The sequence below is a fragment of the Mauremys reevesii genome, linkage group 8 (assembly GCF_016161935.1).
Source record: "Mauremys reevesii isolate NIE-2019 linkage group 8, ASM1616193v1, whole genome shotgun sequence".
Taxonomy (NCBI): Eukaryota; Metazoa; Chordata; order Testudines; family Geoemydidae; genus Mauremys; species Mauremys reevesii.
Genome location: NC_052630.1, coordinates 45,750,249 through 45,778,162, shown reverse-complemented (window position 1 = coordinate 45,778,162; position 27,914 = coordinate 45,750,249). Strand labels below are relative to the sequence as shown.

At 45.9% G+C, this 27,914-nt stretch overlaps 1 protein-coding gene and 1 long non-coding RNA gene across 3 annotated transcripts in view; one reads left to right on the top strand and one right to left on the bottom strand.

Moving 5' to 3' along the window:
* The first annotated feature begins 274 nt into the window (after positions 1 to 274).
* Positions 275 to 26,068, top strand: LOC120371185 (flavin-containing monooxygenase 5-like). Of its 2 annotated transcripts, none has more exons than XM_039486795.1 (9): positions 275 to 336; positions 6,800 to 6,937; positions 11,515 to 11,703; positions 14,045 to 14,207; positions 15,524 to 15,666; positions 17,154 to 17,353; positions 19,528 to 19,883; positions 21,654 to 21,726; positions 25,714 to 26,068. In XM_039486795.1, exons 2-9 carry the CDS (start codon positions 6,806 to 6,808, stop codon positions 26,066 to 26,068), a joined length of 1,611 nt encoding a protein of 536 aa, XP_039342729.1. In that variant the 5' UTR covers positions 275 to 336; positions 6,800 to 6,805. The 2 variants fall into 2 exon arrangements, with proteins under 2 accessions (XP_039342729.1, XP_039342727.1); XM_039486793.1 differs by lacking the exon at positions 275 to 336 and adding an exon at positions 4,593 to 4,611 and having other exon boundaries at positions 6,795 to 6,937.
* The window catches only part of LOC120371186, a 28,748-nt gene continuing 13,264 nt past the window's right edge, over positions 12,431 to 27,914 (bottom strand). Inside the window, exons 2-4 of the long non-coding RNA XR_005584187.1 lie at positions 17,125 to 17,276; positions 16,710 to 16,872; positions 12,431 to 12,683 (exon numbers count right to left, since the gene is read on the bottom strand). This is a non-coding gene — a long non-coding RNA (uncharacterized LOC120371186). The remainder of the gene's footprint in view (positions 12,684 to 16,709; positions 16,873 to 17,124; positions 17,277 to 27,914) is intronic.

Here is a 27,914-nt window from a genome sequence, read left to right as displayed (position 1 = left end):
TTGCTTTCTGATCACTGTGTTCCTAAAGCTCACTCTGTGAGGAAGTGAAACTCCCTGGTGAGAGTGCCGAAAGAGGGAAGAGGGGGCAGGGGCACACACTTCAATCAAACCAGACACAGAAGTCTGGAATAGAATATTCCCTAAGAGTTTTGATAAAGTTGTGGAGATGAAAAACTTCCCTTTGTATTTTTTGCATTCGCCTGCAGGAAAGCTATTGTTTCAGGTTACAGAGAAGCTGAAATTTCTCCCTCCCACCCCCTTCCTCAGAGGAAGACCTGTCGCCTGAAGCCACGCCAGAAGAAGGACTGTGGTTACCACACTTGGAAGAATCAAACAGTGAGTGAAGTTTTTCAGTTGTCCTTCCACCTAGTGTCCTACATCCAACACCACATTGTGATAAAGTGAATTAATTCCAGTCCCTAAAGGTGAGTCCACCAATTCATATGGAACATGAAGCCGAGGTAACTTCCTCTCTTCTAGGCCATCTAGCTAGGGAGATGAGTGGGGAGAGAGGTTGGCAAGTCACAATGGGAAAGACAAGATTTCAATCAGTTTGCAAGAGACCCTCAGCTGAATCCTGAAAGATGCATTGGCAGGCATTGTATCCTAGGAAGATAGGTCCTAGTATATTGCTTATGGTTCCACCCTACTGAACAGAGAGTTGGAGAATTTGTCAAAGGAAAGAGACATGTTAAACTCTGAGAAGTAAAAAGCTCGAGGCCTAGCAAAAGATGTGGGCAGCCTATAGGTAGAAATAGATAAAGTGGCCAAGACTCTCAGAGGGATAAATGAAGGTTAGATAGTCAAACTGTGGAATGCAGAAGAGTGGGTGATGAAAATCATGAGTTGTTTTCAGAAAGAGTTACTCTTAAGTGGAGGTTAGGAAGATTCTTGGCAGCACCTAGACTCCCCAGTGCCCCAGAGGTTCCTGAGGTAGAGAGAACTCTTCCTGAGGATGGTCGCCCTGGACCTTAAGGTCTGGATAAATAAGAATCAAAGAAGCTAAATAGACTTTGAGAATCTTGCACCCATACGAAGGGAGCTCGACTTCATGAGCATATTACTATAGTTAAAACTTCCCTAGCAAATGTTGAAGGAGTTTCAGAAAATGATACAATGAGGTTTCCAAAGAGGACTTTAACTACAAACCCCAGAGTCTTGTTGGAAACGTTATCCCCAGACATCAACCAGAATTTTGAAAAATTATGCCTTGAGCTCATCAATTATTATGCACAGGTGATGAGCTCCACCACTTTGGTTTACAAGCCTAGGCTGCATAAGGATGACAACCCCAAGTCCTTTTATCCAGTGATGAGAGAGGTTTGCTTCAAATCTAGTGGTGCTGTGGGTGTGGACCAGCACTCGCATCTGAGAAAATTTTATATCTGGTATAGTTACCAGCCTATATCAGAGAAAGAATAGAGTAGATTATAGAGCCAGATAAAACCACCATGAGGCAAATTGTCATGCTAGCCCAGAAGGTGTGGGTGACAAAAGGCATGTCCCAGCGAGGCAGAGAAAAGACCTCTGATTTGCCAAAAAGGACAGAGGCCATGGAGTGAACAGGCTTGTTTTAATCCCTTTTAGCAATTGCTTTCACTGGGTTGAGACCCTGAGGATATCCTTTCCTGAAAATTCAGTCCAGGGCCGTTACCTCCTGGTGACCAGTTTCACCCTACAGAGATATGTCTCTCTGCTCACAGTGAAATTGGCCATCTAATTGTTGTTTTTGAGCTCAACATTCCTATGATTGGGGTGTTGCCAGAAGCGATGTTACAGGGTAGAAACCTGGGAGAGACAGTGCAGAAGTACCCCTCCATGATCCCATTCCTCTGAAACCCCTTTGGGAAGATACTACCATAAAGTAACTAGTATTGATGTGGGGAAGGATGGCATGATGCTTTCAGGAAAATATTTCTTAGTCACACACACACACACATACCTGAAAATCAATGCAATGCAAAAAGACCTCAGTCACCCATCCTTGGCCTTTGAACAATAAGTAGAGGGAAAGGTACAATTGGCATATGCTGTAGAGCAGGGGTGGCCAGCCTGTGGCTCTGGAGCCACATGCAGCTCTTCAGAAGTTAATATGCGGCTCCTTGTATAGGAACCGACTCCGGGGCTGGAGCTACAGGCGCCAACTTTCCAATGTGCCGGGGGGTGCTCACTGCTCAACTCCTGGCTCTGCCACAGGCCCTGCCCCCATTCTACCTCTTCCCTCCCCTGAGCCTGAGCCTGCCATGCCCTCACTCCTGCTCCCCCCCCCCCCTGAGCCTCCTGCACTCCATGAAACAGCTGATCGGGAGGGAGGGGGAGGCACTGATCGGCAGGGCTGCCGGTGGATCGAAGGCACTGGGACCGGGGTGGGGGAGCTTGTGGGGGGCTGCTGACATGTTACTGTAGCTCTTTGGCAATGTACATTGTTAAATTCTGGCTCCTTCTCAGGCTCAGGTTGGCCACCCTTGCTCTAGAGAATGATTGGCAGAGGGAAGAATTGACATAGGTATCGACAGAATTCTGTGAAATCTCTTCAAAGGACTCTTGTGACTGGAGAAACTAGCCTACAGGAAATTAAGATCTCCAAAGAACCAGGAGCTGTTTTCATAAGGCAGTATAGAATACATTGGCCATTTATGAGTGTATGCAAAAGACATTAGATACACCCATATATTGTTTTCCTTTCTAAGAGTATAATTCCTCCTTTAATAGCCCAGTCTGGCCTATTGTAAAGCCCAGTGGGACCTGGTAGACTCTAGACAGCTTAATAAATGAGTACCATTATCCCAGTGACCAATGGGGTACACAGATCAGAGGAAAGCTCTCGTGTCCGAGACAAAAATCTTCTCTGCTCTGGATATAGCAAATGAGTTTTGGACGCTAAAAACAGATTCAGGTGATCAACATAAATTGGCCTTTTCATTCAATCACCAAGAGTTCACCTGGAAAAGGTGCATCTTCGGATACTTTAATGCCCCTGCAGAATATACAGTAACTCCTCGCTTAACATTGTACTTATGTTCCTGCAAAAAGCTATTTTAAGCTAAATGATGTCAAGCAAATCCAATTTCCCCATAATAATTAATGTAAATGGGGAGATTAGGTTCCAGGGACATTTTTTTTGTCAGACAAAAGCCATTATATACATATACCGTATAAGTTTTAAATAAATTTAAACCAACTACTTAATACTGTACTCACCAATGATGATTATGAAGCTTGGTTGAGGCGGGGCATAGTGGGGTCAGGGCACGGGGGCTTGCCCCACTCCACCCATCCAGCGTGCCTGCTGGGGGCAGGGTCGGGGGCTTGCCCGCTCCACAGCTGGAATGCTGGGTGGGTGGAATGGGACAAGCTCCCACTCCACGACCCTGCTCCCCAGCTGGAATGCCAGGTGGGGAGAATGGGGCAAGCCCCTGCCCCCCAACCCCACTCCCCAGCAGGAGTGCTGGGCGGGCGGCGTGGGGTGAGCCAAACAACCTTATAATGGAACGTTGCACGACTTTAAACAAGTATGTTCTCTAATAGCTCTAATAATGAAACAATGTGAACCGGGATGACTTTAAGTGAGGAATTACTGTAACTTGCTTCTGCACAAAGCTGTGCCATGTGATATATGTGGATGGCAGGCTGATTAAGACCCTTTCCTGGGAAAAACATTGCAAAGAAAGAAGATACATGTTGTTTCAGGACAGAGTGGAGCTAAGATTTTGTTGCCTAGAGGGCATTGATGCAGGAAAAGGCTGTAATACCTAAGAATAAAGTCCGGAAGAGAGAGGCCACAAGTCAACAGGGTACAGACAATTCAGGAAACAAAATCCCCAGCAATTTTCATAGAATTAAAGATTTCTGGGCATCTGTAATTATTCTAGGCAGTTGATTAGTGAGTACTCGGAAATTGTTCAGTCTCTTCTTAGCCTGTTCCAGAAAGATACAGAGATTCTCAAACTGTGGTCTGCAGACCACCAGTGGTCTGCAAGCTCCATTCAGATGGTTCGCGGATAGTTCCCTCTAAGGTATGTGCCTGGGCAGCTGCACACAAGACAATGAAGGGCCACCCACCTAATTAGTGGAGGCGCGCAGGGATGGCTCCACTAATTAGGTGCCTGGACCCTGGAGAAGATGCACATATAAGGTGAGGTGGTGGCCTGAGGGGGGGAATAGAGGGTAGGTGGGAAGGGACAGTGAAATGATCAGAGGGGATGGGGGGAATTTGAGATGTGCAGGGCTATGGTGGCCAGAGAAAGAGGAGACTTTCCCCAGCTCCAGGGCTGCAGCTGCAGGGAGAGATGGCCCTCCTTCCTACCCTCAGATCTGTGGTGGGGGAGAGAACCTCCTCCTTCCAGCCGCAGCTCAGGGGCTGCTGCGGTGGGGGAGAGAGGGAGAGACACCCCACCTCCTTCCCAGCCCCAGGGCTGCCATGGTGGGTTAGAAAGGTAAGACTAATGATATTAAAATATCATATTAATATTAAAATGTCATATTAATATATTGAAATATATTAATATTTGGAAAGATAATTAAGTGATCAGCAATTTTCAAGTGGTCTGTGAAAACAAAGGTTTGAGAACCACTGAGATACACACTTGGGAATGAGAACAGGAAGAAGCAGTTGAAGGAGTTCAAGAAGAGGATATCCCAGGCTCCACGCCTAGCTTATCCCAAGAGAGAGGAAACATTGAAGTGGGTCCCACTGACTAGTGTGGCAGTGCTGTACTGCATCAAAAGCATGATATTGATGACAGAGTGACAGTTAAAGCCAGGAAAAACTTCAGTGGAGTAAGAGGAAGTAATCAGATCCTGAGGTGGCGTTGCTTGCTACTGTTTGTGCTGTCCAAAATTTTCAGGAACATGTTGGTGGAGAAAGAGTTGTGTTAGCAAATTTCTACCAGCCAACTAGATTTCTGGTTAGTGATAAGATAGAGTGGAATGGTTTCCAAAACTTGCATTGTAACCTGGACATTAGCTCTGTAGGGAATACCCTGAGAGAGCTACTGCACCAGAAACAAGAAACTGCTAAGTGCACAGTTCATGGCTGCAGAGCAGACCCTCAGAGGAGAGGAAATAACCTTCATGTCTGAACTGCCTGCAACATGGACCAGACACTTCTGTTATGATAAGGAATGTGTGAGAAGTTCTCCCTGGCTTATACAGCTGGCTGTTCATATCAGCCTGGTAGTAAACCAGTTTCAGGAGTAGTCCTAATATGGGCGAATCAGGGCACTACATGTTGGACCGACAGACCAGTCAGCATGCAGAGATGGCTGGAGTCCTGATTCTGCTACAGTTCATTGCAAATCACCTTAACAACCTTATTTTCTGTACCGATTCCCCCTGCATAAGGCAGATTTTTTTTAACAGTAAGAGCATATGCACATAAGCACATAATATAAGTTACCCTAGGTCAGTGTTTCTCAAATGCGGCCACCAGTGGCTTTTCTTGCAACCACAGTCTCCTTGGCTGTGATTGTGGGATGGGGGACAAAGCAGCAGCCCCTCCCGCTCCCTGTTGCTCCTGGATGCACCGCCTTGGTGTTGGCTGCTGGCGCTGCAAGTAGGGGTTGGGCCCTGGAGATAGCTGGGGCACAACGCTGGAGGAGCAGGCAGCGAGTGAGTTTCCCATCTTCCCAGGGGTGGTGGGGCTTCACCGCTGGAATGGTGGGACAGCAGGCTCAGACTGCACAGCTTCAGGCTCCATCCCTGTTCCCTGGCTACGGGGCTGCAGATTCTGGCCCCCCACTATCTCCCCTGCCCCCCACAACTCCATTGCCCTTGGCCCCTACTGCCTACCCTGACCCCCCATCCAGGGCTTAATTTGTCCCCAGGCTTGCCGGGGCTGAGTAAGTCTTTGGTGAAAAGTGATACTTTGATGTTTGTTAATATCGCTTTTTACAACAGATTTACTAGCTAGCAATAAATAAATTACAATGATTTGGACGTGTATATTTATTTGTTTTTCTTAAAGCTAATTAAGTATTTTAGGGAAAAGTGTGAGAGTGGCCACCAGCAAGAGTTGGAGGCTGCACTCTGAGGTCACCAAAAAATTTGTCCTGAGAACCCCTGCCCTAGGTTCAAAGCAAACCTTGCCACAGACCCTGGGATGACTTTTCATGATATGGAAAGCTCCAAACCTTAACTGATTTTTTTCCAACAAGCCATTTCAATCACTGATGTATGTTAACTTTATCATTTGATTACTGATTGTTCTCATGCAATGGTTTGACCAATTGCTGTTCTCCTATTATTCTCCCTTTAGTTAACCACTCGTAGTTTGTATTATTGTCAACTCCTGGAATTGGCTAGCTTGATTTATGTTAGAGAGACAAGGTGGGTGAGCTAATATACTTTATTGGACCAACTTCTGTTGGCTGAGAGAGACAAGCTTTCAAGCTACACTGAGCTCTACTTCAAGTCTGGAAAAGGTGCTGAAAGTGTCGCAGCTAAATACCAGATTGAACATTGTAATTTCAATCTAATTTTCATGTTGTTTAGTACTTTAGGCAAGCGTAAAAAATAAGTTAACCTTCTAGCTGTTTATGCTCTTTAATAAAAGCTATAAAACCATCCCACATTGGTTTTCTCTGCTCAAATGGTGATGAGGTAAAAACAACCTTAATTAGAGGGACTTTAATTAAGTATTAATTAAAATATTTGACTGAAGTCCTGAAAAGCCTATTGTTGCTACAGCTGCCCATTTGCAAACTCAGGTAAGGCAGCGTGAAGACTGGGCTTGGATGATGAGAATGGAGGCTGAACTACTCAGGGGTGGATTGACTCTGCTTTATCCTCCCCAGCACAGAAGGCTATGGCAAAAAGAGTTGCAGTTATTGGAGCAGGGGCCAGTGGCCTAACAGCCCTTAAATGCTGTTTAGATGAAGGACTCCAGCCAACATGTTTTGAGAGAAGTGAAGACATCGGGGGACTGTGGCGGTTCCAGGTAAGTTGAGTTTGTCTCCAGGGTCTTGCATTATAGACAGCATAGTAAGCCAAGGGGTTCAGAATACTCCAGTACTTTCTGCACAACTAGACATGTCCCTTCTCAAATAGAAATGAGCAGAGAGATTGCTGACTGCACTGGAAAATGCCTGTTCTCCATGGGGCAATACACAGCAATGTTGTTCCTCAAATCAGAGTGGGCTTCCCAGACAAAGGAGACTGCTTGCTGCATGATTTTTCTCTGCATATACCTTTTTAATATCATAAATGGAGGAGGGAAGAGAGGATTCTGAGGATAAGAGAGATCCACCAATGCCTAAGAACCATGCCATTATGGGAAGTGAATTGAGTAAGGTACGCCTACTAGGGCTGGTCAAACATTTTCTATCAATATGGTTTTAAATTGGGGTTTTGACTGTGGTGGTGATCAACAGCAAGGATGAAGCAGTGAGATGGAGCTCAGAGGGATTTTAACAAAATACCAAGGTTGATTTTAAATTAAAAAGGGCAGGGGGAGGGAGCACCAACTAGGAATACCTTCCATAACACAACTCCAGCAGGCCCAGCTTCATCCAGATGACACTTCCCACTGCAACTCTGACTCCCAGCTGGAAGGCAGGGAGTTTTATAGAGGGCTTCATCACCCAGAATCCTTTGCAGGCACTGGCAAGCCCCCGCCTGGTCTCTCTGGGTGACTGACAGCCCATCCAGCGAATCAGCACTTTCCCTCACTCCTTGCTCTCTAGGCGCGTCACCCCATCACATTCACTAAATGATTTGTTGTGAAAATGTCATGGGGAGCAGGGAGGATAAAAAGCACTGTCCAGCAAGGTCTAATGCATACCCTATTGGCATTAACTTAGGAGGGTCATGTGGCTAGAGCATAGGCATGGGAATCAGGATGTTGGAGTTTTGATCCCTGCTCTCCCGCACATTTCCTGTGTGATCATGTTTTGCCTCCGTTTCCCCACCAACTGCAATCATAGAATCATAGAAATGTTGGGTTGGAAGGAACCTTAAGAAGTCATCAAGTCCAGCCCCTTTTGCTGAGGCAGGTTCAAGTAAACCTAGATCGTCCCCAATAGGTGTTTGTCCAACACTTTCTTAAAAACCTCCAATGACAGGGATTCCACAACCTCCATTGAAAGCCTATTCCAGTGCTTAAGTATCCTTATAGTTAGAAAGTTTTTCCTACTATCTAACCTAAATTTCTCTTGCAGCAGATCTAAGTCCATTACAACTTGTCCTACCTTCAGTGGACATGGAGAACAATTGCTCTGTGTCTTCTTTATAACAGCCCTTAACATAGTTGAAGGCTGTTATTAGGTTCCCCCCTCAGTCATCTTTTCTCAAGACTAAACATGGCCAGTTTTTTAAATCTTTCCTCATAGGTCAGGTTTTCTAAACCAGTGATCATTTTTGTTTCCTCTCCTCTGGATTCTCTTCCATTTGGGCATATTTTTCATAACGTGCGGTGCCCAGAATTGGACACACTACCCCAACTGAGGCCTCACCAATCCCAAGTACAGTAAGACAATTACCTCTCATGTCTTACTTATGGCACTCCTTTAATACATCCCAGAATATTAGATTTTTTTTCACAGCTGCATCACATTGTTGACTCATATTCAATTTGTGAACCCTAGATCCTTTTCAGCAGTATTACCATCTAGCAAGCTATTCTCCACTTTGTAGTTGGGCATTTGGTATTTCCTTCCTAAATGAAGTACTTTGTACTTGTCTTTATTGAATTTCATCTTGTTAATTTCAGACCAATTCTCCAGTTTGTCAAGATCATGTTGAATTCTACTCATGTCCTTCAAAGTGCTTTCATCCCTCCCAGTTTGGTGACATCTGCAAATTTTATAAGCATTGTATACACTCTGTTATTCAAGTCATTAATGAAAATATTGAATAATAGCAGAGCCAGGAATGACCCCTGAAAGATCCCAGTAGATAGCCCCCCCAGTTTGACAGCACACCATTGATAACTTCTCCTTGAGTGTGGTCTTTAAACCAGTTCAGCACCCACTTCATAGCAATTTAATTTAGATCACATTTCCCTAGGTTGCTTATGAGAATGTCATGTGGGACTGAGTCAAAAGCCTTACTAAAATCATGTTAAAGACGAAAATTAAGTTGGTTTGGTATGATTTGTTCTTGACAAATCCATGCTGGCTATTCCTTATAACCCTATTGTCCTCTAGATGCTTACAACTTGATTGTTTAAACATTTGTTCCACTATCTTTCTTGATATCAAAGGTAGGCTGACCAGTCTATAATTCCCAAGGTCTTCTTTGTTTCCCTTTTTAAAGATAGGTATTACATTTGCCTTCTCCAGTCCTCTGGGACCTGATCTGTCCTCCATGAGTTCTCAAAGATAATTGCTAATGGTTCTGAGATTGCTTCAGCTAGTTCCTTAAGTACCGTTGACTGAATTCCATTAGACCCTGCTGACTAGACAACATGTAACTTTATTGAAATATTCTTTAACCTGTTCTTTCCCTGTTTTGGCTTGCATTCCTTCCCCCTTGATGATGATAATTGTTTTGAATATCTGGTCACCATTAACCTTTTTAGCAAAGACTGAAGCAAAATAGGCATTGAACACCTCAACCATTTTGACGTCATCAGTTATTAGCAATCTTTCCCCACTAAGTAGAGAATCTACATTTTCCTTCATCTTTCTCTTGCCCCTATTGTATTTAAAGAATCTCTTCTTATTTCCTTTTATGTCACTTGCTAACTCCTTTTGTGCCTTTTCTGATTTTGTCCCTTCATGCAGGGCCGGCTCCAGGCACCAGCTGAGCAAGTTCGTGCTTGGGGCGGCAGATTGCAAGGGGTGGCATTCGCTGCTTCGGCCGCCCCCGCAGGTTTTTTTCTTTTTTCTGTTTGGTTCGCTGCTCCTGCCGCCCTGTAGGGGGCAGCAGTGCAGAGGAGAGGCGCACCCTGCTGGGAGCGGTGCCAGGTCTGTAGCAAGCATGGCAGGGCAGCCCGCATCCTTCCCTGCCGGCCGACCCGAGCGGCACGGAGCCCTCCTGGCAGCGCCCCACTGAAGGAAGCCCTGGCTTCCCCCCTTCTCTCTCCCCCCCACCCCCACTGCCCGGGGCACATCTGCAGGGCAGGGAGTCCTCCTGCACCCGCGCTCCATCTGCCCTGCAGGTTTGTTTGTCCCCCCCCCCACTTCGCTGCTCCAGCTGGCCTGCAGGTTTGTTTCCCCCCCTCCCCCCAGCAGCTCTGGCCGGCCCACAGGTTTATTCGTCCTCCCCCCCTCCCCACTTCGGTTTGTCCCCGCCCTTTGCTGCTCCGGCCGGCCCACAGGTGTTTTTTTGCTTGGGGCGGCAAAAATGCCAGAGCCGGCCCTGCCTTCATGCTTGTACTATTCTTTTGTACTCCTCTTTAACAATGAGGATAATATTTCCCTACCTTCCAGGAGTGAGATGAGGTTTTATTTTTCGATGGTCAGGAAACACTGAGATCCTTGAATGAAAGTGAAAATTGCAAGTATCCATGTCCTGTCAGTATGCTCCAGGGGACATTCCTTCTCAGCTCCAAACATGGAGATCAGTTCACCTCTTAAAACGTGAACAATAACTAGGCATATTGTTTATATCCAGATATACTGATTTCTACTAAATAATGGGCCCTTTCTCTGTTTTCCTGTGCTTTGGAGAGCTGCAAATGACTTTTACAATCTAGAAAACTCTAGCTAAAACAAAACATCTGTCTTGATTTCATTCTAAAGGTGATCATTATAAGTATATTCTACGTGAAATATAGTAGATACCACCTGGTTGAATAAGATTTCTGAGACAATAATGTAGCACAGCCAAATTGTTTGGAATATTTAGTATCTATCAACTGGAAGCTGTAGTGAACAATACTGCTCTTTACTTTCAGGAAGGCATAATTTTGAGGGGAATTTCAAATCCCACAGCATACATGTGGGCTTGAAAATTCCTGACCTTCACCTGTTGTGGTTTAAGTCATGTTGAGTACTACCCCTGTAAGATTGGCTTGAGTGGACGGGGAGCTGAATGACTATTTTTGTCAAGAATGATATAAGGAGTTTTCAGAATTCATATATAAGGGGGGGCATAAATTCCTGTTCGCTATTGACAAATTCTGCCAATGACTCCAATTTTTCCCTCTGTTGTAAAAATATGGTGTCCACAATCTTGACTGAAATCTTCAGGTTTCACTCCATTTCCAAGGGTAGTATTCATAGCGAAAGGTGAACAGTGTCCATTGAACCAAAACTCCCATTCCCGCGAAAACATTACACAAATCCCATCCAAGCCAGACAGGTTTAGAAATGTTTGCTCGTTCTTTTTTTGCATTGCTTCTTTCCTTCTGGGTTCCAGCTGGGGTTGGAATTGGAAGTGGTGAAATAGTGTAAGCATATCTGTCCTCATAAAATTTCCAGCCTAGATTTTCAGCCTCGTGAATGAAGTTGAGTTAAACATCCCAACTTTGGGATGTTTTTATGTCACGCAAACTTGAATGGTGAAATTTTTTGTATTGCCTCTGGACTACATTATTTGAAAATCCTGTTCTGGTTTGGTTGTTTCCTGCAGGAGTGTGATACGGATTGGAAAGCCAGTATTTATAAATCTGTGACCATTAATACTTCCAAGGAAATGATGGGTTACAGCGATTTCCCCATCCCAGAGGACTACCCCAACTACATGCACAACAGCAAAGTCATGGACTACTTCAGAATGTACACCAAACATTTTGATCTTCTCCAGTACATACGCTTTCAGGTAAGAAATGACATCTCTTTGGAGGTGTGGAAGTAAAGTGCAGCTCTGGGGGCTAACTGCTCCCCCAATGCAATAAATTTGATGACATTGCATGGGATGCTGCGATATTATCACACATGACATTATGTGACACGGACACCAAACAATGTCTTGTGTGGTGATATTTCAGCAAAGCTGAATTAGATCAGCTCTCCTGGAAGGCTGGATAGTAGCAATAGATAGGACATCTAGAGCTACTCAAAAAGATTTTCCTGCCCTGCTCCTCTGTCAAGTTGTCCTGCAGTAGTTCATGAGCATGAGTACCAACCTCAGAGCAACTGTTAAGTAGCAAGGCACAAACCCCAAACTGGCTGTGAGTTCTATACTTAGATTTCATCAACCATGTATCAAGTGTAAACTCCTCAGGCATTTTAACAGCCTTAACATGAAGCCACAGACAGTCCCCTTGGGTACTCCAATCTATCTTGCCACCTCGGCAAGCTTGCCTTTTGCCTTCCACCAAAAATCACAAAAATATTCAGGTAACTCCCTGGATCAGTCACTTACCCAGATCAGTTGCACCTTTGATCTCACACCAAAGCCAACATTTGTAGCCAATCCTATAATAAACCATCTAAAGATTTATTACAAGGTTAAAGCAGGTAAACATAAACACACAAATGAGTTCCAATCTTAAGTTTCAAAAAGTAATAGCAGCTTTTATGATAAACAAGCTTGATATGTCCTTTAGGGTTAACCCAGGCCTGGGGATCTTTTGCTCATGTGTAGTAATCCTTGCCCTTCAAAGCAAGAGAAGCATAAAAGATACAGTTCCTCCTTGTTAGGACTTTTTATTCCTTCCCTCATCTGTGTTGAGTTGCAAATTCAACTGTTGGGAGGAATTCAATTGCACATCTCTTCATTAGGGAGGGTAATTAACACAGTCTTTTGTCCTCTGATGTTCCACAATGGTTTGTCTGGTGTTGATGAATAAATATTACCTTAGGACATGGAATACAGATGTTATAAGTGAGATGAATGCAGGCAGCAACTTGCAATCATTCAATAAAATCCAAGCACTAAACACATTCTTATAACTCTGATATCTATTTTAACAATACTAACACACAGGTGAGCCAGACTGGTTTCCAGTTATGCATTTGTCAGTGTTCAGTTGGCCTTAGGGCCTTGGCATGAGCGGGCACCTTGCCTGCCAGCGTCACACCCCCAAGCAAAACGTCAGTGACAAATAACTTTTCTGATGAGAAGTGAAAACCAAGCCCCAGACCAACTGTGGTTATCAGCAATTCCATGACACAGTTCTCAAGAGCAAGTGGTTAGCTTTGATGTCCTGAATTACTCACATTGTCCTTACCCTCAGACAGATATTTACAACCACATGCAGTATCTTGGGGGACTGTTGTATTAACTTCCTGAATGTTATCTGTACATATTATCTTGATCTCTGTGAGCCAAGGATTGTCATCTGGCTGGTTGGGCAGGTCTACCAAACTCTGGCCAGGAACTAGAATCAAGGAGGGGGTGGGTAATTATGAAATCCCAGGAGCTGTAAATAGCTCCAGCAAAGAACTAGCCGCTTGGGTGGTTTTCATACACTGGTTCGAGTCAGGCTCAAGAGAGCCAGGAGTCAGAGCTTGGGATATAGAAGGCCAGCTTGACTTGATAGACAAGCCTTCATTTTAATCCAGCAAATGGATGTAACCTTATGTACAGGGGGGGGGGGGGACCAAACCCATAGGAAGGGCTGGAAGGACTGGAATCTGCCAGGACTGATGGGGAAACTGGCAAGCTTAAATATGCATTTAGACTCTTTCAGTTCTTTTATATGTACTCTGTAATGCTTTTATCCTAAAATAAATGTACTCTGCTTTGAAAGAGCTATCCAGTTACTGGTAACCGCTGGCATATGCTGGTCATAGCCCCTGGAGAGGGAGCAAAGCACAAGGGCTGGACTTTAGTCTGACCTGCTGAGCGAAACACAGAGAAGTGCAGACGGGCTGTAGCCTAAAGTTCATGGTCAGAAGGAGGGACACGGGTCTCTGCCCAGAGGGAGGTGACATGGGGTATTCCTGGAGCAGACCATGAAGGGGGGTGTCAAAGGTGCAGCTACCCCAAAACTGTGATGGCTGGTTCCCGGTATATTAGTATGTATACTGGTTTCCCTGTACTTTTCTCCATGCCTCCAAATACACCTGCATACTCTGTCATTCAGTCAGTTCTCCTTTGCCTGACTGGCTTTGGGTGTGTGGCTTCTTGGCTTTCTCAGACCGCATGCTTCAGCATGAATAGAGGAACAAAATAAAGCCAAGCCAAAGTAAGGGGCTGTCTGCTTTTCTTCTAGACAAGCGTGCTCAGTATAAGAAAATGCTCCGATTTTTCCACCACTGGCCAGTGGGATGTTGTCACAGAGACAGACGGGAAGCAGAATTCGGCCATCTTCGATGCCATTTTGGTTTGCACTGGCCACCACATAGATCCTTACTTACCCCTGGAATGCTTCCCAGGTCAGTGGGATACTAAGTATCAAGACTATTAGTGATTGGGATGTGACCCGCTCTAACTGGGAATGAACAGACTGGAGTGGTTCAGATAAGAGGGCTATTAAGGGTGGCTAAGCAGCCCTAGAGCTTGTGAATCTTTTCAAAGGAATTCAGCTCATGGACTCAGACTTTAAGGCCAGAAGGGAGCGTCATGGTCTTCTAGTTTGACCTCTTGCACATTGCAAGCTACAAAACCTCACCCACCCACTCCTGTAATAGACCCCTAACCTCTGGCTGAGTTACTGAAGTCCTCAAATCATGATGTAAAGACTTCAAGTTACAGAGAATTCACCATTTACACTAGTTTAAACCTGCAAGTGACCCATGCCCAATGCAGCAGAGGAAGGCGAACCCCTCTACGCCCAGGGTCTCTGCCAATCCCAACCCCAAATATGGTGATTAGTTAGACCCTGAGCATGTGGGCAAGACCCACCAGGAAGATACCTGGGAAAGAATTCTCTGTAGTAACTCAGAGTCCTCCCCATCTAGTGTCCCGTCTCCAGCAGTTGGGGATTTTTGCTACTGGCAATCACCAATGGGCCAGATGTCACTGTAAGCTGTCTCATCATATCATCCCCTCCATATACTTATCAAGCTCAGTCTTGAAGCCAGATAGATTTTTTGCCCCCATTGAAACCCTTGGTTCAATGCTAACAGACGTCTGTTAGTCTATAAGGTGCCACAAGATTCTTTGCTGCTTTTACAGATCCAGACTAACACAGCTACCCCTCTGATACTCAAACTATAGAGGGAGGCAGGGTCAACAGAAGCACACTCTGCTCATGTATATTGCCCCTCCCTAGGTCTTGTCCCATTTTGTGCTGAGGGCAAAAATCTTTGAGTCCTTAACCCAAAAGCAACATCCAGTTAGAAGGACTCTGCTCCTGGAAACTGAGGGAGCTGGGGGCGGGAAGGTGGGGGGGTGGGATGGATTACAAGCCTTTGAACCAGAAGCAAAGTTTTGGGCGCCCACATCTCTGGGCAACATTCAGCTATAGTTAGGTCTGAGAGGCGTTTCAGTTATGGCCTGATGCTCTCCTCCCTTAGGGCATGTAGACCTGCTGTGTGTGGATCTAAAAACCATACACACACCCTCGTAGTGACCCTACAGACACTGTTCTCCTGCATGAAGATATTCCCTTATCCAGAGCCTCTCCATGGACTTTCTCACACCCTCTCCAGGCACTAGAGATGCATCTTGGCCAGGTGTAGAAGTGCTCCTTTTTATATAATGACTTCCTGGCTGAGGTTTCACCTTCTGGTTTCTTCTCCCCTTGCAGGTGTAGAGAAGTTTAAAGGAAAAATAATGCACAGCCGGGAATACAAGTATCCAGAAGAATTTCGGGACAAGAGAATGGTTGTGGTTGGCTTGGGAAATTCTGGAGTAGATATTAGTTTGGATCTTAGTCACACAACCAAACAGGTACTGTTGGCTATCACCTTCCAGCAATTTCAGCCTCAGAGGCTGGATGGTGCTGAGTTGTTTAGCTACTGGGTATGAATAAGACTTGTTATTATCCGAGTCTCTGCTGAAGACTTTCCTTCCTATGCTGACTCTGATATGACTGCACAAGTTCCATTCACAATGAGTCTTCATCTTGCAGCATGTAAGGATAGTACTGACAGTAATGGCCCAATAATATAATTGCAAGCTGTAGAGCTAAATTTATTCCTGATGTACACCACTTGTGCCCAGCCCAGCCCCATGCTAACAGTGCATGCAACTCAGTATGGACCCACTGCCATGCAAATGGTAAGAAGGCAGAAATTGTAACTGATCTCACTTTACAAATACATCTTAGCCTTAGAGACACTTTAGAGCATAACACAGCTTGGACGCAACCTGAGTCCCATTGAAGTCAGTGGAAAGGCTCCCACTGACTTCAATGAGCTTCGGATCAGGGTCTACTGTAAGAGGCAGTGTTTTGGACCATCACTGTAGGATACCAAATGACCTCTGAAGGTCTTCAGAATGCAATTTGTGTCCAGGAAGCTGTAAATAAAACAAAAGGGGCAGTGTCTTAAACTGAAGTGATTTCAGATACTCAGCATGGCTTATTGTCCACTTGTTTGATTCCCAGAACTACCACAGACATTCACTGGGGTTCCCCTGGACTGGGAGAGGGAAGCAGAGAGCCTAAGGAATTGCTAGGCATTTATCTGGGAAAACTGATTTAGTTACAGCCACACTTAAAAGGGAGAGTAACAAATTGAGGCAAACGTCTACTGTTGGGTCAACTCAGTGGATCTCCTCTCTGCTGCTCTGCTCACCCTAATTTTGTAGGAAATCCTTGGTGAGAATTACTGGGTGAATCTGAGAAGAATTTTGTCCTTAGTCTTTTAAAATGGGCCCCAATCCTGCAGTTTCCTAATCTTTACTTAGCCATCTCAACGAGAGTTTTCCATAAGCAAGTGGCAAGCAGAAATTACAGTCTGATACTCAAAACCTGTTCATCTTACCGTTACCTTATCCCACCTCCCCTCATTTCCACATGTCTCGTCACTGATCGTGTGTTGTCCTCATTCTAAACTGCAAGCTCTCTGGAGTGAAAACTGTCTTCATCACTTTTGTTTGTACAGCACCTAGCGCAAGAGAGCCCAGATCCTTGAGTTGGGCCCCAAGGCAGCACTGGAATACAAATGATGATAATAAATTAATTCAGTGGGATTTTTGCCTGAGGAAGGATTGTAGGATTGGATCCATTTTGTCTTTTTTTTATGTAAAACATATTCATTTTTATTCGCATAAAAGAGAGGCCAAGCCATCCCACCATGATATCCCCAAATGATACTACTTGCTTAGCAATGAAACTAACCCCAAGCAACCTGCACCTTGCAAGCAGACAGGTACAGGCACAGAACAAAGAGCAAAAGCCCTGACCTGTTGCATTTCTGCATCTCTTCCGGCAGGTATTTCTCAGCACCAGGACAGGCGCCTGGGTGGTGAATCGTGTCTCTGACGACGGCTTCCCCCTCGACGTGGTACACTTCACACGCTTTAAAAATATGCTGCGCCACATCATCCCTTTGTACCTGATGAACCGGTGGGGGGAGAACAAGCTGAATGCCAGGTTTAACCATGAAAACTATGGACTGAAACCTCAGTTCAGGTAACGCCTCTATTTCAGGACTCTCACAGCCCTGGGCATTTTATGGGTAAAATTTTCCAAAAATCCTAAGTGACTTAGTTTCTTAAGTCCCATTTTCAAAAGTGACTTAGGTACTTCGGCGCCAAAGTCTCACTGAAAGTCAATGGGATTTTAGGCTTTAGGGTGCAGTTGGGTCACATTTTCCAGCTTTTCCTCATACCATGAGGGCTAGAGATATACTTTTTCTTAAGGAAAGCTGAGGTTCCCACCTGATCACTTAACTCCTGCAGCTGTGGCTTGTAGAAAAACCTCTAATATCGTGAGACTTGCAATAAAATCATGAGAGCTGGTGACACTGTAACATGTGACTTTGCACTTCAGGCTGGGGAGGTAATTCCCAGCTCAGGTAGATGTACCCGTGCTAGCTCTGGTCAAATTACAATGCTAAAAATAGAGTGTCACCTCAGCAATGGGAGGGGCTGGCCACGTGAGCATGTCCATAGTGTCTTGGACTTGTACTGGGCGTGGTTGAATGAGGCCTCACAAACTTCCTGTGAGGGAAGTGAGTGGTGACGTTCCCATTTCACAGGCTGGTAAAATGATGCCCACAAGGTGGAGATCCACAGCCCAGGACAGGAATGCTCACAGACTCAAGATCCAGGGCTGAACTTTGCAGCTCAAGTCTGTCCCTCACAGACTTTTAAGTTGCTTGCCCAAGGTCACAAATCAAGTCACTGGCCAAGCCAGGAACAGAAATCAGGAGTCCTCTCTCTAAATTCCCTGCACTAAGCACTAGACAACTATCATGTCTACAAGAACTTAGGCAGAGAAGCCCCACCAGGGGGCTCAGACACTCTACCCCCTTGGCACAGGGTGTGCCACAGGGTGGCCAGCCCCTGTAAGTGAAGTGGGTCCGCTCCCCTGATGACTGAGGCTGAGCCCTAATGAGGGGCACGGAGACACTGGAGTTAAGAGCAAGAAGAAAGCTGCAGGGAGGGAAGAATGCGGCAAATGAGCAGCTCCAGAAAGGGGCTAGGATAGGCCCTGGGGCAAGGCTAGGCTCCTGGGAGGTGGCCCACGGCTTGTGTCTCCGGAAATAAAGAACCAGAAGTAGCAGGAGGAAGCTGCTTGGAACCCACTGGAAAGAAGGTAGCGCCAAGGAGGGGCAGGTATGGACTGGGAAAGACTGTGATTACCCTGGGATGGGAGCTATCATTTTAGTTGACTTTCATTGGCAAAGGAGCAATGAGGGTCTTTGCCCAGGAAGAGGGAGTTGAGTCCCTGAAGAACTCGGTGCAGAGAAGTGGTACATTAAGGTTTGCTTGAAGATTGTGGACAGTTATTTGGAAGACTAGTAAATAAACTTACACATGGGTGCTTTCTGTGCTCAAATAGTGTCGGAGTACTAAGTACTGGGACCCTCAACCAGTAGACGGTGCTCAGGGACCGCTGCCCCCTGTGACAGGGTGCCTAATAAATCTAGGTATCTTTGACAATTTTACCCTTAGCACATGCCTACATTGAAAGTGCAGGTTTGGCTGTAGCCCAGGTAGGCATACCCGCACTAGCTTTAATTTAGCAGGCAGATGTAACAACGGTAGTGAAGATATGGCAGACAAGGCTTCAGGACAGGCTGGCTGGCAACCTGAGTAAGCACCCAAGGTAAGTAAGGGTGCAATCCTGCGCCACCCTGCTTTCACTGCTATTGTTACTTGTTCTATGTCTACACTGCCATTGGGAGGTGTGATTGCAGCTTAGGCGGGCAGATCTGAGCTAGCTTTGCTCTAGCTAGATCACCACAAGCAATGGTAGAATGTGGCAAAAGGACAGGTAGCAATAGCAATGTTGCCATGACAGCGGGGGCAGTGAAGGGGCTAGCCTTCTGAGTACAATCCCCACCCCAGAACCCCAGGTACATACCTGAACAGGTTGCCCATACTGCTACCCCGCATTGCTGAAGCCATCCCGGTATTATTACGTTAGTGAGCTTTGAACTTGCTAGAGCAAAGCTAGCTCAGGTATCTCTACTTGTGCTGCAGTCACACATCTCAACTGCAGCATAGACATACCACTAGATTAAAGCTAGGACAGGTATAGCTACTCACACTGCAATCGTACCCTCTCTTGAGTCTCCACCATTCTAACCCAGCACAGCCTATTCACACTCAGTTCTCTGCTCCTTCCTGACCTTACAGGTTTCTCAGCAAGTACCCGATCGTAGGGGATGACCTGCCCAATGCCATCATTTCTGGCCGGGTGCTGATGAAGCCCAACGTGAAGGAGTTCACCGACACGGCTGTGATTTTTGAGGATGGGAGCCGGGAGGAGAACATCGACATCGTGCTCTTTGCTACAGGATACAACTTCTCCTTCCCCTTCTTGGAGGAGAATGTCCTCAGAGTCAACAACAACCGTGTCCCCCTGTATAAGTTCGTCTTCCCTCCACACCTGGAGAAGCCCACACTGGCTATCATCGGGCTCCTCCAGCCACTGGGGGCCATCATGCCCATTGCGGAGCTTCAAGCTCGCTGGGCCACCAGGGTCTTTAAGGGTAAGAAAAATGAGCACCAGAGGCTCTCTGCTTGCCACTCTGCTAACACTTCCCAGCAGCATTCCAGACATTTCTCAGCATCTCCCATACTTATGGTGACAACCCAGTCTGAGAACCTATATAGACCAGCATAGACCCAATACAAGAGCTAAGCAGGGATGCAAGGCTGATTTGAAGAAGGCTGAAATCCATGCTTGATAGTGCCCAATGGGCCAGGGTATCAAATCAAGAGAGGCAGTGTGGCCTAGTGGCTAGAGTGGTGGCCGGGGACTCAGGAATGCTGGATTCCATCACAGCCCTGTCAGTGACCTGGGGCACATCATTTTGTCTCTCTGGGGCGGAGTTTCCCCCTTTGCAGAATATAACGATGAAAAGTGCTGCGTAAGAGTGACTGTTGTTGTTACAGATATCAGTGTGGGGTCATCGAGGGGTAAATACAGCCTTTACTTACTAACTTAATGTTCAGTTATATGCTCAGTGCCTTATTGCCATGTTCATCACTCAGTCAATCTACTTCCTCGTAGGCCACTGCTACTCCTGTTCCTTGTTTCTCTTCCTGCCTCATCCTCCATTAGCTATTTCTCTCCCCTTTCATGTCTCTCTTCTGTTCTTCCATCTGCACCTCCTTCCCTGCAACTAATCTCAATTCCCACCCTGCTTGGCTTCTCACCGCCTTTTGCCCCTTCCATTTCCTCAATGAGCGGCCATGCAATAGTTAATGTTGACTCTGAAGGGTCATCACTGGGTTTTATAGCTGGCATGACAAGGTGATTAGCAGGGGAGTTTACCCCTCTCAGTCATTGTTTCAGACTGGCTGCAGATATCGCTGCACTGGTTACATTCGGATTACGATTGGAAAGTACCTCTGCAGTCACAAGGGTTAGAAACTTATTTCATTTAAAGTTGAGATTCAAGCAATCTGGATATATCACGTCAGCCTAATCAATACCAGCTACAGGCCATATACTTAGCAGGCTACTCTCTAGCCTAGGGGAACCATCTGAACTGGATAGGAAGCTAGGCTGTAGCTAAGCTACTATCTTGGCAGGCTCTGAGCACAATGGGGGCAAGAGGAGGCACGGCCAGGCCGCTTTTATACTCTGGGGATTTGTGCATTCTGCTAAAGCTACTGACGCAGGGTCAGTAGGGTCTCAGCAGCTCCCAAACAGGGCAAATATAAGCCACTTGCCATCTGCCCCTGCATTGGCAGTTTCAAAACTTAACAAAGGAACCGTATTATAAAGCAGATGATGCACCTGAGTTGAACTATGTGGTGAAAGGAAGGGAACAAACAAAAAGTTTCCCAGTCTTGGGAAGTGGGGGAAGATTCTTGTTCAGTGGTGCCCTATTAGAAGGGAAGTGTGGTCCTGTGAGCAGAGCAGTATAGTGGAAGTCAGGATCCCTCGCTTTTTTTCCCAGCTCCACCTGTCTGTCTTGCTTATATTTTTGTGCTTCCACCCATCACCCTAGTAGCTGGGTGTATAAAATAGATGAGCGATAACATGGTTCCTAGTCAACGCCATGGAATCTCTCGTTCATCTCCCTGTTCAGGTTATAGGAAGCTCAGTTTAAGGACAACTGTGCCACTGCTTCGATGTGTCACCTTGAGAAAGTCACTTAACTGCTCTCCACTTCATTTTACCAATCTGTAAAGGGCAAGTAAAAATAGACACCATGGTATTGTGAAGCATCCCTTATCTGAAGCTGTAAAATGCTCGGAGATCCAGAAAGAATCACCCTGTCTAAACACAAAATATCCTGCTTTCTCAGGTCTGCTTCAGTTACCTTCACTAGATGACATGATGGCCGACATTGCCAAGAAGATAAAGGAGAATGAGAAACGGTAGGAGACTATTATATAGAATGATAAAATGTTGATCATGGTGAGCAGTGGTGACAAGGCAACCGTAGCTTCTTTCTGTAATGCAGCCGTGTATCTCTGCCTCCCCCTAGTGGCTGGACTGTCTAAAGGGGTTTGAGTTTCTTCCCACCTACAAGCTAAGGCTTGCGGTCCTTTGGCTCAAGTAATAGAGCCTTTTGTTTTAGGTTCCCTGGTTCAATCCCTACAGATGGACCTGCCCAGGCGTATTGTGTGTCTCTCACTAGTGCTGCTCTTTTCCAGCACCCGTGCGGAATCCCTACAACTTCCGCAGTGTCAGAATTTGGGTTTTGTATTGCCCATGACTGACTGGTGCTATTATTAGCTATCAAGTACCAAACAAATAAAAATGTGCTTCAGCTTGGTCATACACTAGGAAAAAAAGGAGGAGGAGGAAGATACCCAGATCTCTATTTCTGTGTGCCCTAGGAAGGAAATTTGGATATGCTGTGATGGCATATGTTAATCTTCTGAGGACTCAGGGCCCAGAGACTGGTTGATAGAGGTTTAAAGCCTGATTCTCATCTTGCTTACGCTGCTTTTACTCCAGTGTCACTCCATTGACTCAATGGGGTTACTCCTGATTCACACCAGAGAAAATTAGAAGAAAATTAGGCCCAATCTGTTAAGTGTTAAGTGCTGATGTACAGAGATGCACAGAGGAAGCTATTTCCAGTGCTCAGTATGTTTTATTGAGCCTACAAAACACAGGACCTATGCTACATATTCTTGAGTGCCACCTAGTGGCACCTCATCTATTAACTGACTATTTACTAGAGTTGGCCAGAAATATTTCCACAAAACAGATTTTCATTGGAAAATTCAGATTCATCAAAATCGAAACTTCACCAAAATGTAGCAGTTTCAATGAAAAGTTCATCAGGAAGTTTTCTCAGCTCCAGGATGGCACTTATGGTGAAGAAAGCCCAGGATAGCCACAGGGGCGGCTCTAGAAATCGGGCTGCCCCAAGCAGCGCGGAGCGCTGCGCCGCCCTTCCCCGGTCCCGCGGCGGGTCCCCTCTTCCCGCGGCTCCAGTTGAGCTCCTGCCGGCATGCCTGCGGCAGGTCCACCGGAGCCCGGGACGAGCGGACCTGCCGCAGTCATGCCTGCGGGAGCTCAACCGGAGCCGCGGGAAGACGGGACCCGCCGCAGTCATGCCTGCGGCAGGTCCGCTCATCCCGGGCTCCGGTGGACCTGCCGCAGGCATGCCGGCGGGAGCTCCACCGGAGCCAAATGCCGCCCCCCCGGGAAACGGCCGCCCCAAGCGCCTGCTTGGCGCGCTGGTGTCTAGAGCCGCCCCTGGATAGCCAATAGCCCTTTGGTCTCCTAACCTGAGATGCAGGAGACTCAGATTTGGAGCAGGGACATGAACATGGCTTACTATAACCTCTTTATTCCATGCGGAACATAGGATCTTCACCACTGCCTTCCATCTTTGCAATCTCCTGCTGCAGTCTTAGTGTCTTGCTATGCCATTCTGATGACTTTCAGTTCTGCTCCTGTTGTGTGTTTCCAAGTTGTCCTTAGATACCTCTTTGTTTCTTGCCTGGAGATCTCAGTTCAGTGCCTATCTTGTTATTTTATTCAGTTCCTTCCCCATATGTGTCCTAACTAGCTCCATTTTGTACCATGATTTCCTGTCCTATCAGTCTCTGTTTCATCCTCTTCCAAAGCTCTTTATCTGATAATTTTTTTTCTGGCCATCTGATATTAAGGATTTGTTTAAGGCAGCTGTTTATACACATTTGGAGTTCAGCTAGTAGAGTCTTGATCAGTCTCCAAGTTTCAGCACAGTACACTAAAAGACAGGCTTTACTGTGGTGTTAAGTATTCAGAGTTTAGTTTGGAAAGCAACATTTCTGTTTCTTCAGATCGGCTTTAAGGTTGTGAAGGCATGACCGACTTTTGCTGTTTTAGCTTTAATGGTTTAATGTCCTTATCTGTTCCACCTGTTTTGCATACAATGCTGCCAAGATATGTGAATTGTTGGACATCCCCTCTCAATCCCGGAAAGTGTCATTGCTGTTGTGTATCGATTCTTGTGATTTTCGTTTTCTCTGTATTGATTTTCAGTCCTACTAACTACACATAGGCCAAAGAGCATGTGTTAAAGCTTGCATATCTCTGTGGACGTGGGACCACACTTTGATATTGCCTGCAAAAATCAAGAAAATTGTTCCTCCAACAAGCAGGTCATTCATTCCACAAAATCAGCAAACACCTCACCATTTTCATTCATTTCACCAAGGCCTTGTTTCCCCATCAATATTATTCTCCATCCAGAGATCTGAACCAAATCTCCCACATTCCAAGCAAGTGTTCTCACCACTGAGCTAGTGGCTATTCTGGGTGGGGAATGGGAGTTCTCATTTTTTGGTAAAACCTGTAGAAAGGACCAGTTTTTCATTCTATTGCAGAACACAAACAAATGTTGAAAGCTCTGATTTCTTTTTCATAAGAAGGAAATTTTGTTTTCCGGCCAGCCCTACTATTCACGTGTATATGGCTATCGCACAACTCTCAAACAAGCAACACTTTCTCCTATCCGTTCAGTGGGCTGGAAAAGCAAACGTCCCAAGGTTTAACAAAGTAGCTTTTCCCTCCTCCTCATAACTACATTAGATAACCAAGCTCATTAAAAACAAAATGCTCAGCTGTAGGCAGTTTGGTCTTTCTTGCTATTTACTTAGTTAACGGCCGACTAATAATTATGGCTTTCTGACATCCACATTTGGGCTGAGATAAAAAGCTGAGGTCCTGCCCATCTGTAGTTGTTAAAATCATATGGCACTTTTCACAACAATGGGGGTATCAGTTTAGGGGTCCTGCCTAGACGTGAAAGGATAACAGATTAGGCCTTGCTTATGTGAAGTATGCTGGAAGATGCCTGCTTTATGGGTAACTAATTGTTTAGAAGCTGGTTGTTCTAAGTAACTGAACTGTTTAGTACTGTTTTTGCTAAGGGTTTGATTGTCTTCAATTAAAGGAACCCAATTAACTTGAAAATGACATCTCTAGCCACATTTATATCCACTCTTACATGTAACACCTCAGAGCAGTGGCTGAAAGAAAGGGGAGAAAACTAGTTTGTTCTTCGGTTTTTGCATTTCACATCATGATATGTCTGTCAGTTTCACTGCTTCCATTGCATAGTCAGTTAGGACCTGATCCTGCAAAGGTTTCTTGTTTAATACCATGCCTGCTCAGAGAAGCTACACAGAGTAAAGAAACAGCATGGCAAGTGTACATGAGCTCACCAACTGAAACAAGTGGCTGGTTGGTGTCTTTTAGGACTGATGAGCTACATGTGCCTCTGTAAAGGCTCATTGACTGAGATTTCCTGTAGTATAGGTTCTGATCCAAAGCCCACTGAAGTCAGTGTGTGTATATATTTCCATTAATTTCTGTGGGCTTTGGATCAAGCCCATAATGCATCCAGTCAGGTGCAAGATGATGCTTGCAGAATATTTGTTTGATTATTTTGATTGGAACTAGAGAAGAGCCAAATCAGTTCTGGATCTTGTTAAGTTGCACAGCACACAGAGAAGTTAGATAAAAACATAAAATATTCCTGCTGGAAGGTAGCAATGTAACAAAACTTTATTTTTAAGAATCTAGCACCATAACACATGAAGCCAAAAGCAGAGTGAGACAAAGCAGGCTGTTGAGCAGAGAGGCTCAACTCACCTGCCTTGTTCTAGTCTGGCTCTTTGCAGACTAATTCTGATCACTTGCTTCCCTCAGAACTCCCAGCTTGCAAGCAGGACCAGGAAATGCTCCCTGACATTTAAAGTAGTAGAACATAGTTTTCAACATGCCACAGATCTCAACATTTTTACCTCAGGGGAAGGTCAGAGCTGGATCTCATCCTAATAGTCTCAGACATGTCTAAGTAAACATTCAGCCTCAAACCGATGCCGGTCTATATGGCTTTTCTCCTTTGTCCCAAGGTACATTCCGAGCCAGCACATTACCCTGCAGGTGCAGTACGTTGATCATGTGGATGAACTCGCCTCCCTATTGAGTGTGAAACCCAACCTGCTGTTTCTCTTCCTGACGGATCCGAAGTTGGCCCTGGAAGTCTTCTTTGGCCCATGCACACCAGCCCAGTTCCGTCTGACTGGACCGGGGAAGTGGGATGGTGCTAGGAAGAGCATCCTGACCCAGAGACAGCGCATCATAAGGGCCACAAAAACTCGGGCTCTGAAAACCCACTCTGAGAACGACAGCTGCCTGGTCTCCTCTCTGTGCATTAAAATAATGGGCCTGTTCGTTTTTATTGCTGCCATTTGTGCTTATTTTTAAGAGTCCATGTGTCGGTCTCCAAGGCCACTATGCAGCTGCAGAGTGAGAAGAGCCGTAATGTTAAACTGGCCTTTGCTTTGCATCACTATCTCGCTTGCTCTCCATGGCTTGTTGTTTGCTTCCTGCTCAAAGCTGCCCGGCCTAGAGGTGTCATGGTAATGTTAGAGGTGAGTACGCTACAAATAGGAGATTTGCAAGAGTCACTGGATCCATCTTTGGGAACCAGGGAGTGCTAGACTAACTCCTCACCACTGTGTGCCATACTAACCTGGTCTTGTTCTCTGTACACCTGGACTTTGGAAACAGTCATCTCTACCTTCTCTCCTCTGCACCGCAGCTGCTAAAGAGGAGGCAAAGACCCAAATCCTGATCTCTGTGCAATGGGCTGTGCTCAGTGGAGTCCTTGGGGGTCACAGTAGCCCAGAGACTACTGTGTCCTCCCCTCCTCCACAGGTGGACTTAGCAACTGGATCCACACTGATCCACCAGCCGTGCCCACTGCAAGTCAGGTCTGATAGGATCCTCTCAGAGCATGCAGCTAGCTTTAACATCATGCTTTCCATCCATCCCTAACATGCCCACTGAGGAGAAGAAGATATAGGGGCTGGCTATGCAGGTTCTTCATGCACTCTAGACTCCCCAATGCCAGGAGAACCCCTCAGCAGGAGACCTGTGGGTGGTTTGCACTCATTTTCCATGCTGGGGTGGTTCAAAGGGAGCAGAGCAGTGCAAGCAATCTGCCCCCAAGTATTGATTGTGGCTCCTTCACCTTCTTGAAATAAAATGTTCAGCCCTCTGGCTAGACACCACTGCTCTAGGCGCTACGCCAGTATGAGCAACAAGAATGACTGATTGCAGTGTAGTAGCCATGTTGGTCCCAGGGTCTCACTGAAACAAAGGTAGGTGAGGTAATCCGATAAAAGATATGACCGTGCCGACCTTGCCTCTCTAATAATGATGGTCTCATTGCAAAATCAAGGGAGATCATGGACTCCGCTAGAAGCAACTATCTTTTCCCCTTAAGCCAAGGGGCTGTGCTACCTTTCATAAAATAGTGGCAGGATCTGCCCTCAGGCTAACAAAAAGTCCCTTGAAAAATAAAAGTTCCTTAGAGAATACATCAGACAGAGCTGTGACAGGACCCTGGGCTTTAAATTCTACTCCCTTGTTTCTTTAGTTTGGAGGGCTGTGGAATTCTCTAAATCACCCACCCCCCACCCCCACACAGACTCAATATTCTGGAATTGCTTGCTCTCAGTCAATCAACTAAATCTGTCTGTAAATGGAGAATTAAGTTCCCTCTGCTTTGGGTTTTTATGAGCTAAAAGGAGCTGATGCAAGGAGCCTATTTTTCTGCCTAGTGGCCTAATTCGATCTCAACACTGCAAAATATTTGTTTGAAATGTTTGCTCTTCAGCCTATTGGTGAAGATGTTGGCGTGAGACTATTGTCTTGGTGTCAAAGACAGTTAATCTGCTGCACCCAGGAGTACTGGAGCAATTTGTATAGCGTGGCTGCTGAGAGACATTGAACCAAACTGTAAACCCTGTATATGATGGAAACCACCTCAAGCCAGGAGGTGCAGCAGCACCCACAGCACCCCTAGTTCCAGCACTTATGGCTCCACCTGGCAGCACCCAGACTGGCACTCTTTACTTCCATTGGCTTCGGAGGCAGTTTGGTGAGGGTAAGAAGTGCCAGATGTGGGCTGTAATACTGGGGTCTAATTTCAGTTGTTGGGCTTAGAGTGAAGGTATTGGGTGGTATTGATGGCCTGTGAGACACAGGAGGTCAGACTGGATGATCTAGTGGTCCCTTCTGGCCTACAACTCTATAACTCTGATTG

Bases quoted from the DNA above. Each gene is read 5' to 3' on its own strand.
- LOC120371185 (XM_039486793.1), top strand. The intron at 6,938-11,514 runs GTAAGTTGAGTT...TGTTTCCTGCAG, and splicing joins GGGGACTGTGGCGGTTCCAG to GAGTGTGATACGGATTGGAA. The intron at 21,727-25,713 runs GTAGGAGACTAT...CTTTGTCCCAAG, and splicing joins ATAAAGGAGAATGAGAAACG to GTACATTCCGAGCCAGCACA.